Below are 16,969 nucleotides of genomic sequence, written 5' to 3'. Positions count from 1 at the left end.
GAAATACACAGATTCTTGCCATATCGTGCCCTGTGTCACCTCAGACTCTGCCAGAAAGAAGGCCATCCCCAGATGCAGCCCCTCAACCTTGGACCCAAACCCATGAGCCAAAATCAACCTCTTTTCTTTATAACTTACCTCGTCTGTGGCATTGTGTTATTAGCAACAGAAAACAGAAAGGAAGCCACTGAATTAAGCATGCAAATAGTGTTCCCAGTTATTTTGTTACTCATCTTTTGATTTTCCTCTGAGGCTTCCCACTGTGCTGGACCACAGCTGCTAACCCTGATAGGACTGACCCCAGAGCCACCCACTGGGATCTGGGAACACAGAGTGCCCTGGTTGCATGTGGAAGAAGCAGTAGGAGTGGGGGGCAAGATGGAACCTAGTCTGAAACTATTGGTCCCCTCTGCTTCAGTTCTTAGCACTTTACCCCTCTGTAGGCCTGAACAGAGGTCAAGTCCAAACCCAGGGTCTGGGCCTCAGGACAGCACAGCCAAGAGAATCAGGCTTCCTTGGGAAGGTTCGGTGAGGCACCAAGCTCTGGGGAGGTACCAGACAACTCCTTGAGTTATGAATTCAGCAATGTAATGATTTTGGCTTTGTGCAATGCTAAGCCAGCCTGCTTCCCACCCCCAGCACTGCAAGTTCTCTGTGAATCTGGAATGAGTAGTGGGGATAAGGATTGGAGCCTCCTAGTCATGGGAGGAAAGGAAAGCTGCAGCCCAAACCTAGAGAACAGAGGTCACAGTTGCAGCCACAGGGCCATGGGGTGCAACCTACAGATGATGCTGGGAGTGGAGGGGGCACAGCTGGGAGCCAGGCAGAGTGGGACGGACTGGAGGGTGGAATCCTGCATCACTGGCCCCCTCCATGTCACTGAGCCCTTAACGGTAGGGTGGAGGGTGTCACACAGGTTCCACCAGGTTCCCCAGTATGGAAGCAAGACACACGAGCCAACACCTGCCTACCCCTCCCAGTCACATGTGTGTACACACCACGCACACACACAAGCACACGACAGCAGCCAAGCTGTGTTTACCTGTTGGCAGAAATGCAAACACAGGCCCTAAAGGTGCAGAGGGTCCCATGGGGCTCCAGCAGTCCTGTTGACAAACGGTGTGTTGGGGCCCTGTGCAGTCGCTGTTTCCCCACATCCCCTGCTGAATGAGAGCAAAGGCTCATTGCAAAGGGCATGTCCTGTCCTGGCTTTCCAGAAGGAAAGCCCTTAGAGCAGCCAGGCAGGCCCATTTGCGAACCAATTAATAATGTGTAAAGCACTTTAGGCTGACTGCTAGGTCCTCACAGGGAGCCACCATGGTGGCCACCAGGAGGCTGAGCTCATCCCTGAGAGCTCGCTCTGTGAGGCATGAAGCAGGGGCCAGTCTGACTCCCCACACCAAGGACCTGTGCCTACAACCTGAGCAGAGGAAACCCAAGAGAAGGTTGCCAGGCAGGGCGCTGCCCATCTGGGGTCCTGTGGCCTCTCTGGTCCCAGCAAGCAAAGCAGGTAGAGGGAGCACCTCCCCAGAGAAGTCACGCTGGGCTCCACATGCACCATGTTGCTGTGGGCTGACAACTGTTAATTACCATGCCCTCCGAGTTCTCATGTCCCTAAGCTACTTCCTACAGTCAGAGAATGGCAGAGATGATACCTTCAACCTGGTCCCCTTCCAGATTATACTTCTCACTTGTCACAAATTTCCAGTGACTTCTCATTTGATTATAACCAAGTCCAACAATTCTACAATGATTTGAGAGGCCCCTGTGCTTGAACCCAGGATCCCTCCCTACATTCACTTGTCACGGCCCTCACCCTGACTCACCCTGCACTGGGCAACCTCCTTCTTGCTGATCCTCCAACATGCTGTGCACATTTCAGCCTCAGGACCTTTTCATGTGCTATTGCAGCTGCCCACATCCTCCTGCAGCCAGATCTTGGGTGATGGCTCCATCACTTCCTTCCAGTCTCCATAAATACCTCCTCCTTGGAGTCACTGTCCCTGGCCACCTCTCTAAAGTGCCACTCTCTTCTTACATTGTTCTATTTTTCTTCATGGAGGTTATCACTACCTGATTTACTTCACTTGTGTCTGACTCCCCACCTCCACTGAAACAGTGAACTTCTCCCTGCACAACCTCAGGGTACAGAACTGCCCATATTCACTGCTCAATTAATACCCAATCCATTTCAAGACAGACAGACAGACAGACCCAGAGAGGGAAGGCAGTAACTAAAGGAACTGGACAAAACCAGAGCAGAAATTTGTGTGACTCTGGGTCCAGGGTCCTGAAGAGCGACCAGGTATTATAGGAGGAACTTGGCAATTCCTTAATGGCCTAGCTGATATACTCACTCACTGAGGATCTGCTTGGCATTGACCTTTATATGCACTTTGGGAAGCAACTAAGAGGCTAGGTTGGTCCCTCCCACACGTGACACAGAGTTTTAGAAAAATTGAGCCCTAGTTCCAGGTACTAATGACTGAGGCTTGCCCTAGTCAGGGCCCATGAGATGTTGCACCCACAGCAGGGACTGGGGAAATAAAGTCTGGCATTAGAACGTAGAAAGCATGTGGCTTCCACATCACTGATGAGTGACTAGTCATTTGCCACTCAGACACCAAATAAGAAGCTACTTCTCCTGCTAAAGATCAAGTAAGCCGAAACCCTCCTGTCCCCAGGGCAGAGAGAGAATTGACAGAGCCAGTGTGCTCTGAATGCATACAAGAGAAACCTACAAGTCCCACAAAGAGAAAACTGCCAGTCCTGGGATAATAAGCAACAAGCAACAGCATAGTGGAGTATTGTTGGGGTAGCAAACATCAGTGATAACCATCCACCTAAAGAATTGACCAGCACACAGCAAAGACCAAGAAAAAAGGAGATGCCTACAATTACTAAAAAGCTTGATTAGCACCTAGTGTGCACTTTGGGCAATGACAGGTAGTAAAAGCAAGAACAAGGGAGGATCCCAAGGCAGGTCAGCAGTTTCCCGACACTGACTACAGTGTCTCAGTATTCTCTCCCAGATGCCCTAAATATTGGATTTCTAACTTACATTGTACCTGGCTGTCATTCCAAAGGCTTTAGTCATTTGTGTCAAACCTTTGGTTTTCTTCAAAGTCCCCTAGTTTGGTAACTACCCAAAAGTTAGCATGCTTGCCTGGACTGGATGGAGCCACTTGCCGGTAATGGAGCAGAGAACAGCAGAGACACAGCCACGCCCACATTGCTTTGCTAGGTGTGGAGCCCTTTCTTACTGGATGATCACAGTTGGGCACCTAGTTCTCTTGCTCACTGCTCTTCCTAAGTATCATTTTTCTCTCTTGTTTAGCTTGGCAGCTCTTTAGGAGCAGGGGCCGTGTCTCTCTCCCATATAAGGGGTCCAGAGATGAAGCCTACTCATGGTGATGACCTGGCCATTAAAAAAAAAAAATCTCTTCTGAAGAGTAACTGTAGGAGTGAAAAGCTCCACCAGCTGTCCCTCCTTCTACCAGTCCAGTGAGAAGTCAGTAACAGATGCCCCTAATCAGATGAGCCAGGGCAACTCAGATGGGAGATGTCCTGAACTTCCTCCCTGCTCCTGAGAAGACTAGAAGGTGCCTAGGCAGCAGCTGGAGTCCCAGAGGACACAAAGATCCCCTCTCCTCCCTCATCCAAATGTATCCTCCAACTGAGTACTAGGGTAACAGTCCAGCACTGGGCTGGCAGGACCATGAGCAATTAGTCGCTTTTTGCTAGGCCTTTCCCTCTCTACCCTGAGGGGCACCCCACATCTGGTTTTCCTCACTTGGTTCTGGGAACCATGCTTTCTGACACAGAGCAGGTAAGGAACCAGGCTTCTGCCAGGCTCTCCTTCTCTGGGTGAGTGACACCTTGACTTTGACCCCAACAGCCCTGGCTTGGTTCTATGATCTCAGCAAAAATTATGAGCAAATCCCCAAAACCCTCCATGGACACAGCAAAAGGAATACCATTCACAAAGCAGTACTCCTGCACTGGGCCCTTCAAGAGCCTTATCTCAAGTCATTCCCATGGGTATGAATATCTCAGCTTATAGACCAGTAAACAGGCTCAAAAGTTGGCACCAAAAGCATGCTGGGATCTGACTGTCCATCAATTTGCTCCAAAGAAGCCACCCCTTCTTCCTTGCTGCCAGCAGCCCTGATCCCTGAAGAGGCATCACCATGTCTTCAGCTGAGCAATAAAAAGTGTCAGATTTCCTCCGCAAAGAGAATAGATGGAGTGAGCCAGAGAGGAAGGGGAAGAAGGGGACACTCCCAGGTCCTCCATCCTCTTATTTTATTTAAATTAAAGTGGCTCAAGTCCAGCATCTCCCTCGTGGTAGGAAACCACTCACTTCCCTTTCTTCCCCACAGGGTCCCCCAGGCCTCTCTGGCAGGGTTGGGGTGTGCAAGCACACTTCTCTGGTAAATGTTTCCTTCCACATTTTATTGCCCTCTGGTTCACCTTTCTCACCCTTGTACTAAACTTTATCAATGTATCAATCTCTCTGATGTATTTAAAAGATGAATGGACTACTAGAAGGAGGTGCAAAAGGCAAGTTGCTGGGGTCATGCTCTTAGGAATTATATCTTGTCCCTAGCTCCCTTCCTCCCTCTCTCCCTCTCCCCAGTCCCTCTTTCTTTCTCTCTCTCTCCTTCATGCCTGTCATGAGCTGAGCAGCTCTCCTCCACCACACCCTTCTACCGTGAAGCTTTTGACTTGGAACCAGTCAAACATGAACCGAAAGCTCTGAAACCATGAACCAAACTAAATCTTTCCTCTTCTAAGTTTTTTCTCTTGGGTATTTGTCACAGTGACGAAAAGCTGACTAACACTGGCATGCAGGAGCGTTTCTGAAGGTGTGGGGGTAACACACTGGGGAGTGGGAGACGCCACACCACTCCCTGAAATTCTCTCCAGGTCACCCTCACAATCCCTGACACCAAGCACCAGGGCCTTCCAAACTTGAGAATGTTGACCTCGCTCAGGGTCACGCATGAGCTTTCACGTTTCTCCATGCCCTCAGTGCTCCATTGCTTTACATTTTCCAGGGCTCACTCACCTCCCCATGCAGACAACAGTTACTTCTGGATACACAGTGCCATGATAAGCTTTGTGAGAGAGGAAAGGGGAAGACCTGCACCCCATGACACCCTACGCTAATTCTTAGATAACCCTGAGAGTTGGGCATGATTAACTCCATTGTACAGATGGGTGGCCAAAGCCCAGAAAGCCTCAGGATAAGAAATGAGGCAGGCATTTGACCAGGTCTGCCTAGAACTTGACCTTCTCCTGCCCATAGACAAAAGGGAGATGTAAATACTCTCAGACTCTCTGGGGGACAGAAGCTCCCATGAAAGCAGTTCTTCTGGCTCTCAGGAGAGAGGCAGAGGCAGCCCACCTATCCCTTCACACCATCAGTAGAAGTGTTGGCAGGAGAAGCCAGTCAGGGGGTGTGGGTGGTGTCCCTCATCCCCACATGAGGTCTCAGAGGTGTTCAGTCCACCTACCCTGAATCCTACCAGCTCCTCCGCGGTGATGGTCACTGAGTCCTCTCTGCATCAAGTTCTTGGAAGAAAACAAGCTTCCCCTGGACCTGTCAAGGGTGACAAGTCTCCTCACCCAACAGCACAGAGTGGAAAAGAGGTGGGCTTAGAGTAAAGCTGTTCTGAATTCATAGTCCAACTCTGTCACTTTTCATTTGTGAGATTATGAGCAAATCCCCAAATCCCTAAGGCTCCTGTGACCTCTCATAGCTCCAGCATTGTTGAGAAAATTCAGTGAATCAGTGGATCCGGATAAGGCGAACTTGACAAATAAAGATTAGTTCTTCCCTCTGTCTGTTCCACATCCCCCTTTACACCACCCCTTTGCCAAGTCAAACAATGTTGAAACAAAGTAAGAAAAGGAGGTACATAGAGGCACACCCCTAGACTTGAGCCAACCACTTCCTCCCAGGAAGCTCACTTGCACACTGGGAGATGGGAGATGGATTATAAAACAGTTCCAACTTTCCACCCCTGTATGGACTCTCTTTGTTGTTTCCCATTCAAGAGAAGTTCCCCAGGCAGCAGTAGAATCCCTTTCCCCTGCCCATTGGGCTAACTCTGTGACATGTTTTGGTGAAAAGTTTGCACCAGAAGCCACAATGCACCAGGTCTGAACCTAGGCCTCAAGCAACTTACACTGAGCACTTATACTGGCTGTCTTGGAATTCCCTTGCTATACATGAATAAGCCTAGTTTCATATGCCTGATGATGAAAGACCTGTGGCCTGGTCATTCCATCACCCAAGTTCAAAGGTGGCTGGTTACCATCTTCACCAGTCAGCCCAGATGCATGAGACAGCCCAGCTGAAATTAGCTGATCTGATCCAAGACTACTGATAAGACTCATGAATGGCAACAAATATTTCTTGTTTCACCATGCTGAGTTTTCAGATGGCTTGTTACACTGCACTAGCTGACTGATACAGAAGTCTTTTCCTCTCCAAGTGAACTGGCAACTCCAACAAGATGGCAAGTGACCAAGATCAAGTTCCTGCTAGCCCCAAATGAGGGCTCCATTTGGGGGTTACCACATATAGAGGGCAGCTGCACATGGAAGCTATAGAAAACAGACAGTTTTCTGAGATGAGTTCATGACAGTTTGGATAATGTCACCTCACCTCTGTCTTCCACAACACCCCCACATCTTCCTAAGGCTCCCCCACCACGCTCCCTATCCAGCCCTTCCATCAGAGGCTCCCCAGGCAGAAAACCCTTGGGGATCTGAGGCACAGAAAGGGTAGCTGAGTTATTTTGGCTGTCAAAGCTGCTTCCCTTTTTAAGTGCCTATTTCTCAGGCCTCCTGCCTCCCCAAAGAAGCTTCTGGGGAGAAATTGACATTTTGCTCAGCTATTTAATGACCTGCAAAGGAAGGAAAGAACCCCAGGTGTCTTCAGCTCCATGTTTCAGGTTCATGATCTCTCTCTTTGACCCCAGGAAGGAGCAGACAGGCCTCCTGGACAGCATAAGTAAAGCCTTCAGCATCCCTGAGAACCAAGAATGGGGTGGCATGACTCAAAAGGTAACTCAGAATAGAAGCAACCCTCGGACCAGAGAACAAACACCAGAAGGCCCGACGGCATTTAGACATTATTCCTCCATGACTGCTTGGATGCTTCTTTGAAATATCAATAATCAATGAATAGATAAAGGATAGGTGATAGCCATACATAATGAAATTATGGCATTTGCTGATAAGTGGATGAGAATGGAGAAGATCATGCTAAGTGAAATAAGCCAGACTCAGAAAGTCAAGAGTCGAATGTTTTCTGTCCTCTATGGACGTTAGAGTACAATAAAGGGGAGGGGAGAGGCAGGGGAGCCCATGGAAACAGAAGGGAGGTCAATGGGGTAAAGGAAGAAGGATGGAAAAGGGGAGGAGCTATAGAATGAAACTGACGAATTATGCCACGTACATATATGAATACACCACAGTGAATTTCACCTCTATGTATATCTATAAGGCACCAATTTTGAAAACTACGAATAAATAGAAGGAAGACCTATAAAGAAGAGGAAGGGGAACAGGAGGAGGGGAGTGGGGGAGGGGGAGAGAAAATACTGAAAACTGAAATGGAGCAAACTATATTCCATGCATAGGTGATTATGTCAAAATGAACCCCAATATTATGTATAACTATAATGTACTAATAAAAACATTTAAAAATTCAAACAAAATTCTTTCAAAACAAGGTTTTCCTGGGGTGTCCCTGCTTGCTGGGAGCATTAAGAAAGTGTACAGTCGGCCCTCTGGGCAGTTGAATTCTACACAATGTTCTCATGGAGGCAGAAGCCAGCACTCCTGGGACTCCATCCTTCCTTTATCCATTTGCCAACCTTCTTGCCCAAGCCCTGAGAAGGTGACTAGAAAAGATGAGTGGGTCCCAGTTCCTGTACCTAACACTCCCAGGCCACTGCAGGTAGAAAACGCAACAGATGGTCATGGCACAAGTGAGGGGTGCTGGGCTGGCCCTCAGCTGAGGTATCAGTGGAGGTATGTTCAGGTGGTGGCAGGTCCTGAGGATGTGACAGTACTGTCACAGAGACAGAACAGTAGGTTGGGACACCAAAGGCCAGCAAGACTAGTTCTGGTTAGTCAGAGAGGGGATCTCATGACAGATTCCCCAGCATACAGAGAGTCTGAAAGGATGAACAGGAAGAGATGGACAGAGGAGGAAGGGCAAAAAGTCCTGTGGAGTCTCCAAATAGGACCTAACAGGGCAGCTCTCTGTCCTCCTTCCCATCTCAGCCAGGCTCTGAGTTCTGACTGCCTCTCACAGCTGCTGAGCTCCAAACCTGCCAGAACAAACTAGAAAATGTCTCTTCCTTGTGATCTCATTTCTAAGAACTTGTGAGAGAAAAATGAATATCTTAGACTCACAACACTTTTGCTAAAGTGCTAAGGCTTTATAATCTGTAAACAGTAGGATATAATTAAATGCAAATGTGAGGCCATATTTAAAAATTAATCTTCTATAATTAATTAGTAAGTGAAAATATTCTGGCAAATGATACTTAAATGACACAGAATTATCCTAGCTTTGAGTGATAAAGTCGTCTGCTAAAAATTTACAGTGTTGGAGTGAGAAATATTTGCATATATCATGTGGGACAACAGAACATTGTGATTACTTAATTTACCTTTGCTATAAATGCATTAAGAGCATAGTCTTTATATTCAAATTGCAGGAGATTCACTCACCGCAGCAGAATCAGAGAAGCAATTGATCCGAAGTCAGGAGGTAACCCAGTTCTGTTAAGGATCACATTGGCCTCTGGTCAGCTCCATGCCTGGGAAGCCACTCTGGGGAAGCAAGTTGGGAGTGACTCCTTCCCACTTTGTCCCATCACTCTCACTGCTCTGCTCAGCCTGAGGGAATGGTGCCACCCACTCCCAGAGCAATGGGAAGCTGTCCTACAGCTGTTCCCCTTCCTGTTCTTTCTCCCAACCTTCTGGTATCTAACTGCAGTGGCACCTGTTGCCCTGTCGCTTTGTAACCACCATTTCATTCCCAGCATTGCCATGCTCTTCTCAAGTCACTCTGCTACCAGCAATGCTGTCATCTGCTTGACGTGTGCATATATATTGATGTATGGGTCTGCACAGGTGTATGTCTGTGTAAGTATGTGGCAGCCCCCAAAGGGCTGTGTTAGTCTCAGGGTCTGGTTGTACCAGTGTATGTGGCTGTTGATTATATCCTTGGATCATCCTTTGTCCTCCTGTGTATGTATATGTGTAGGCAAATACATGAGTGTGTGCCCAGCTTCCCACACCTGCCAGCACTGCTGCTTACCATAAATCCAGCCCCCATACACCACACCCAACTGTACCCAGCCACATGCACCAGCTAGTCCAGGACCATCCTACCTGCAAGAGCAGCCCAGGCCCTGTTCACTGACTTATGTTGGCTTAGAGTAGATAACTTAGGCAAACTTGAGCTTTCCCAGTTGCAAAGTGTCAAGGCCAATGCCTTTGCTGCAAGATTTCTCTAGGACTTATTGAAAAGCCAAAGAGGCAACCAAGACACACACAAGAAAAACCTAACTGCAGGTCTCTCTACTGAAAGTAAAATATATAAAATATCCATTCGTTTATTCCCTTAACAGCTTCTGTGGACTAGGCCTTGAACTGTTCTAGAAGATAAAATAGTAAACACCACACAGTTCCTGACCCTGAGGGCATCACGTGCAGATTGCCCGACACCTGCAGGACACACAGAGATGGACGATGCTTGGGCACTGGGGCAGGGCAGGCTGCACCTGTCACCTTGTGAACTGTGAGCAAGGAGCAGGAACTCGTCTCCATAGAGTGTACAAATAGCTTGAAATAGTCTCATTTTTCCATTCTTTTGTTTCCAGTGAGACAAAATAAATGGGGAAGGAGAAGAGGAAATGCAGAGGAAACAAAAAGAAAAAGGGAGGCTGATGAACAACGAAAGCAGAGGTCCACCTTTCACTGCAAGGTAAAAGGTCAAAATCCTGGAGCCCCAACAATGCCCATATATATCCAGAAGGGGCTTCAGTGGTCAGGGTCACAGCCTCTCTGCCAACAACTGGGAATGCCCAGCAATACACGGCTTTGGCATGTGGCCACAAACTTCAATGTCACAGCTGGTCTCAGTGAGGAGATACCAATGTTCCTGCCCAGAACTTGATATGATTTCTGATTTGCAAGAGGTACCCAATCAGTACTTGCTGGGTGGGTGGAGATTGGATGGATGGATTGAAACAGATGGGCAGATAATGGATAAACATGATGAACAGCTAACAGATTGATGGATGAATGGAAGTCCCACCAGAAAGCTGAGATGGAGCCTAAGACCAAAACTGACAGTAGACTGAGGTCTCCCCTAAAACACGACCTGGAAAAGAGCAAAAGTGGTAAGATGTATAAACAGTATGTCATTAATCTCTCAGAACCTGAAAAGGACCACAAGAATAAGCCAGTCTTAAAGAAGAGATTCCTGACCCCCAGCTAGGGAGCTCTCCCTGCTGCCAATCTCAGTCTCAGCTCCAGTCACTCCTGGTCCTGAACACCCACCACTGCTAAGACCCTCACCCCTTATCCATGGTTAGTGCAGATTCATTCCTATCGACCCAGCCCCAGTGTCACTGACTCCAAGAAGCTTCCCTGGATCCTCTAGCCACCCCATCTCTCCCTGCCCAGAGGGTGTTGCTCCATGCTCAAGACTCTCACAAGGCCTAGTTCACACTGCTCCCATTACAGGTAAAGACAACATCACAGGTGAGGTTATTGCCCACTGAAGTCTCAGTCAGCATCCAGCAGCCCAGAGAAGAACCAATAACTGACAGAGAAGACAATGCGTGCAAACCATTTCCCAACTAGGGTATATTGGGAAAAGCCATTTCCCCTCCAAGGCCAAGTACAGAGCATAACAAGCCCCACTTGGAAGAAGGGATTCTCCATGACCTGCACCGGAAGGGAACCTCTGTGGTGGGTCCCACACCTGGAACTAGGAGACCAGGGGACTGTCAACCTCTAAGCCCAGCCTCTCCAAAGGGAATCTTCTTACCACCTTTTTAAGATGATGTATTAATGTGGTGGCTGTTGAGACTGACAAAAAGACCTGAGGAGAAAATGTAGAATCAAAACTGAGCAATGGACAGGGGTCTCCAGGTGGTATCTACTACATGAGCCCACAGGATCCCACAATCAAGTTCCACTGCCTGAGTCTGCTACAGTCTGCCTTCCCACCCACCACCAAGCCCAGGGTCCCTGAACCTGCCAGTTCCATCAGTGTGGCCCCTTGTGAAGAAGGATGACAGAGAGGACAGTATATCATTTGTCCCCTAGGCCAAGAATCACCCACAGTGAATTAATGCATTGGAGACACTGCTCAGAGAAGCGGTTCCCAGTGCAGCACATTAGCAGCCTGGTAGGCAACAAAGGGCAGCCATGTCCATGTCATGCAAGACTTGTTGAAAGTGCCAACTTAGCAGATTCACATTCGGCAAAATGTAAGAGGCAGATATGTCTTCTTCACCCAATTCCATTCCACCAGGCTTTTTTAGTGGAGAAAGAGGCAATGTAGCTAGGAAGGACACATAACTCACACAGCTGCACCACTCCCCATTGGGCATGATACTGACATTTTATCAGGACTGTGGTGGCCAAGAGTACATTTACTTCTTCATAACAATGTTTCAAATTTCATAAAATTCAGACCATGCTCTGGTGTTGGGTCACCCTTGTTAACATCATCTATCTTTGTCACAACAAAAAGGAAGTTGGATCTACCTGTTCAAGAAGCCCAAGTGATGTACTCCAGACAGTGGTGAAGGCTTTGGGAAGGGATGGCATTCCCAGTTATCTCTTAGGAGACCTTCTGGGCCAGTTGGTCAGTCAGATCATGTTCACCTCCCAAGTTCAGATCGCTTCCCTACCATACTTAGTACATGCACTAAAACTCTTTGGACATAAGGCCTGAAAAACCTCTATAGACCTTGGCCAGAGGCAGACCATATCTTCCCCCAGAAAGCCAGCACAGGTATATGTTACCCACTACAGAAAGTGTAGTACATTGTGTTCTCTGTAATCACTTACCACCAAAGAGCTCTGGAGCCAGTCAAATCTGTATTTGAATTCTGTTCAATCCCTTAGTGGCCATCTGTGACTTTAAGTAAGCATTTAACTTCTGTTTTACAGTTTCCTCATCTGCAAGGTGTACAGATGAGAGAATGTACCCAAAGGGCCAGGCCCATGTGGGCCCAGGAAACAATGGCATCTTCTACTCCTAATGGCAGGGCAGAGGACCAGCAACCAAAATCCTCACCAATGAGAGCTGAATGCAAGGGCAGGAGTGGTTTGCCCCGTGCCCAAAGTCCACATGTCATACTTGCCTCAGTCTCCCACCACCACCCCCAAGGACTTGTCACTCTTATCTGATATTGACAGTAGACACTCCAGAGCAACCCCAGCCCTGAAGCACCCAGCAACACAAAGGTTTTGCAAACACAGCCTGGGGAATTGGAAAAGGCAACAAACCAAAGCCAAGCAGAGCGTATCCAGCACTACAGGAGCTTGCATAATTAACCACTTGGAAATAATGTCTTTAGGGCAGTCTGGGGGGTTGTGTATTAAATCTTTCCAGCGACTAGAAACAAGAAGGGACTGAATTTCTTTGGAAGCAAAATGCACATATATGTGTGGTGAAAAAGACAGATCCTTCTCAAAAAACTCTGTGCCAAGTGTTTTATCACCATGGTCACCTCCTTTATCCCTGTTTTACATATGCAGAAACTGAGGCAAGGTGAGGCAAGTTGACCAAGGTCACACAAATAGTAAGAGGAGAAGCTGGGACTTGACCCCAAATCTGTTGAGCTCTAAAGCCAGTATTCTTTCCACTCCCAAGCGTCATGGCAGAACAGCGGCCAAGAGGAAGGGAAGTGAGAAGAGAGGGCAAGGCATTAGCAGGAAAAGAGAAGGGAGGAGGCTGGCAAGAGAACTGTCAGTCACCATCCCCAAAGCATGAGCTGGCTGGGGGTAAACAGCAAGGAGAAAAGCCGCCCCAGAAGCAGACTTCTGCAAACACACTGCTGGGAACATTCTGAGAAAGGCTGGGCACATTAGTGGTGCTAATCCTAGACTGTCCATTACTGGACTGAATCACTGCATAGAGCAAAATGTGTTCTGGTGAAAATGCAGAGAGCCAACAGGACATCACAATCCGGCTGACCACCAGCGTGCTTGGGGGCCCTGATTAGCCAAGAGCATCAGGGCTGCCAGCCAATTGCACCAAATTAAGCGTTCCCAATTTCAAGTTCTCTGGCAGTGGACTTCGTGCTGGTTCCTGATGCATGAGGTAGCATTTTGAGTAATAATTAATTAGAGGGGAAAGCAGAATAAGCAAGCGAAGTACATCAAATGGAATTAGTATAATTTTGCCTTTCTCTTTATTCCATGTTCAATCACAGAAGGCCAGCAAGGTGTTTTGGGTTGTGTGGAGAAACGGCAGGGAAGATCCAGCTGCCCTTGACCCATTCGGTGCTCCCCTGCTCCCAGGCACACCCATCTCTCAGCATGCCCACCCCACAAAGATCAACTTAGGCGGGAGAGGGCCCACCAACTGCCCATGCATCACCTCTCTGCCATGAGACCACTGGGGCCAGCACCAATCAGCCAGCTTATTCTAGTTTGGAGTTCTCTAGTTTGTTGTTAAATTAATGAATTCCTTATTAAGTTGGTGAGCCCTGTCTTCATTAGAAAGTCCTAACCCTAAAAGAGTTGCTTTAAAACACATATGCATGAGTGCATGCACACACACACACACACACACACACACTCACACACACACACTGATTAGCCCAAGCACCAAAGAAATAAGCATGCACAAGGTATAATTTGACAATATGCAACAGACACCTCCTCCAGATGCTAACAAATCCCACAGCAGACCTGCCCACCTCTGCAGAGAGCTAGAAATTTATTTTATCCCTACAGGCTTACACCTGTCAACAAAGAGAGGAAAATTAAAGGGGAGAAAAAAAGCAAACCTGAGTTTTGACTCAGAAATTTCTGGCAGTGACTCATAAGCAGGCTTTCCACCAGCTGTGACACAGCCTCTCAGAACCTGAAAAGGCCTTGGATCACCTGTAGGGGACTGATCAGCAGCCAAGCCATGCTCAGGCTAACCCCTGAATGGCCGTGTGCTGTAGGCCAAGCATCCATGGATCACCACGTCTATTTTGGCCATACGCAAGAGGGCTATGCCCTGAAGCCCACTTGTGCCATCCCCTGTGACCCTGGGACATGGCATCTGCAGTCTCAGGCTCCCATGACCTACCTCGTTGATGAAGGAGTGGGCCCCCTGAGGGCTGAGCAGCAGGATGGCACGGCGCAGTGTGTCCCGGTAGCGATTCAGTTCCTCTGTCTTCATGGTGGTGAAGAGGCTGGTGAACACGTGGCTAATGTTCTTGTCCACCTTTTGCAGAGAGACATCAAGGCCTAGCCGCGAGGCCTGGTCCAGAAAGCTTTGGAGCCCACGGATATCTGAGCAGTGGAAGAAGAGAAGGAGGAGAGAATTATCTTTAGGTGGGAAGGGATCTAGAAGAAATTCTAACTCCAGTGGTCCCCACCCAGCAGTCCACTACCAGAAGCAAGGGTTCAAGTCTGCTACCTTGGTCCAGAGAGGCACTCACCAGTGCCCAGCCCAGAGTGACTGTCTACCACTATGGGGACCTTTTTCTGCCATTCAATAGGTCATGTGGGCAGAACACACCCCTCTTGACTAGCTTCTCTCCCTGTATGAGCCCAGTTCTGGGAGTTCTGTCCTCTAGGTTATATAGTGGTGCTCCCTAGCCATAGCCCCATTTCCCTCCACCATCCTCTGCACCTTGCAGTTGAGACCTCTTGATCCAATGGTGTGCTAAGGCCACTGGCCTCTCTGGCCAGATCTGAAGAGGTTAAAAACACTTATTCTTCTTTAATTCTTTTTTTAGTTGACACATAAGAATTACACTCATTTATGAAGTATAGTGTATTGTTTCAATACATGTAGACATTGTATAAAAAGCAAATCAGGGCAATTAGTATACCCATCACCTCATACATTTATTATTTCTTAGTGGTAAAAACATTCAAAATACTCTCATCTATTCAGCAATTTTCAACACGATAATGTCAACCATAGTCACTCCTCTGTGCAACAGGACATCAGAATCTATCCCTCCTATATGACTACATTTGTACCCACTGATCAATCTCTCTCTCCCCTGCTTCTTATTACCTTCCCCAGCCTCTGGTAACCACAGTTCTACTCATTACTTCTATGAGATCAACTTTTTTTAGATTTCACAAGAATGATATAATGCAGCATTTGTTTATTGCAACACTATCCACAAAAACCAAAACACAGAATCAACCTAAGTGTCCATGATCTGATGAATAAAGAAATCTGGTATAAATGCACAATGAAGTACTATTCAGTCATAAAAAAGGAGGATGAGATCCTTAACGTTTGTGGTAACATGAATAAACCTGGAGGACATTGTGTTAAGCAAAATAAACCAGGCACAGAAAGACAAGTACTTCTTAACCAACCAGAGGGTGTGGCAGGGCGATTGTGCAGAGGTGGCTCAAGGCACATAAGCAGAAGAGGAACAGGAACATCCTAACTATAAATATTCACCAGAGCTGTAAACTCCTCTCCTGAGCACAGCATAGCTCATACTTGCCCACTGTAAGCTGGAGACCATCTCACACTGAGCAGCTGCCCACGCAGAAACCAGCAGTGGGCTCCTGTGTCTTGCATGCAATAGCTTTCTGCAGGTGCTAATGAGAGTTCCTCCCAGATTTTGACTGTCCTATAACATAGCCATAAGCCACATGTAGCTATTTAAATTTTAATAAATAGGTTGATTTATTAAGTTAATTAAAATGAAACAAAATCCATACCTAGTTCCTTGGTCACAGTAGTCACATTTTAAGTCCAAAACAGCCAATCTGGCTGCTGGCTACCATATTGGACAGTGCAGACAGATGATATGTGATGGATCATAATAGGAAGTCCTACTATAGGGGGCTGCCTAAAGAAACAATCTTCTAAACAAGCATGGTACAAGTGATGTCCCCAAATATGATAGATCAACTGCTTCAGGCTCCTGGTAATGGCCTCCCTCCTTCCATGCCTTTTCCTTGCATTATGAAGACCTCTCCAGCACTGCTTCTGACTTTGACCATGTGGCCTGCTTTGCCCTATGGGACAATAGTAAATTTAACAGAGAGGTTCAAATAAATATTTGTGCATCTCCATTTTTGCTCTTGAACCCCACCACCACCATCAGAACATCCTTGAGCTAGCCTGCTGAAGGGATGAGCAGACACAGAGAAGAATCAGGCCAGTTCCCAAGCAGCCACCTCCAGCCACATGCCAGGTGAACTCAGACACATGAGTGAGGCCACAGCAGCTGCCGGTTGAACTATAGACTCATCAAAAATAATAAATGACTCTTGTTCTAAGCCACTAAATTTTGAGATGGTTTGTTTCCCAGCAATAACTAACTGATAGGCCAAGGTCACTGGATGGATTATATCTAGTATACCTCATGAAAATGTAAATGAGACAGCAAGGTCTATACCTTAAAAAGTCACCCCTCCACAAATTGCCTGCAGCACTATCCACATGGGCTGAGCATGAGCCAGACTGGGAGTGAAGCCATGTGTCCACAGGCAGCTCCTGCAGCCCTGTCCCTTGCCCAGGACACTAACCATCTTCACTACCCCCATGGCCTTGGCTATGACTCAGATTTGAGCAAGCCGACAGGACAGATGTGAGGTGGGTCCCTGAGACATACCATCTCTTAGCACCTCTGAAGGTCACTGGGAATCTTTAAAGTGGCAGAGACTAACCACAGAGTGTCTTTCTGCATGTTTATAGGACACAAGCATCATAAAG

At 47.6% G+C, this 16,969-nt stretch overlaps 1 protein-coding gene across 3 annotated transcripts in view; it reads right to left on the bottom strand.

Annotated features, from left to right (window-relative positions):
* Nucleotides 1-16,969, bottom strand: part of GRID1 (glutamate ionotropic receptor delta type subunit 1) — a 753,528-nt gene that overhangs the window by 506,648 nt on the left and 229,911 nt on the right. For all 3 annotated transcript variants that reach the window (XM_079138203.1, XM_079138204.1, XM_079138202.1), the window contains one exon: nucleotides 14,360-14,565. In XM_079138203.1, coding sequence (XP_078994329.1) covers nucleotides 14,360-14,565 — 206 coding nt within the window. The remainder of the gene's footprint in view (nucleotides 1-14,359; nucleotides 14,566-16,969) is intronic.

The sequence above is a fragment of the Sciurus vulgaris genome (genome assembly GCF_902686455.1).
Source record: "Sciurus vulgaris genome assembly, chromosome: 4".
NCBI lineage: Eukaryota > Metazoa > Chordata > Mammalia > Rodentia > Sciuridae > Sciurus > Sciurus vulgaris.
This window is presented reverse-complemented; position numbering and strand designations above follow the sequence as displayed.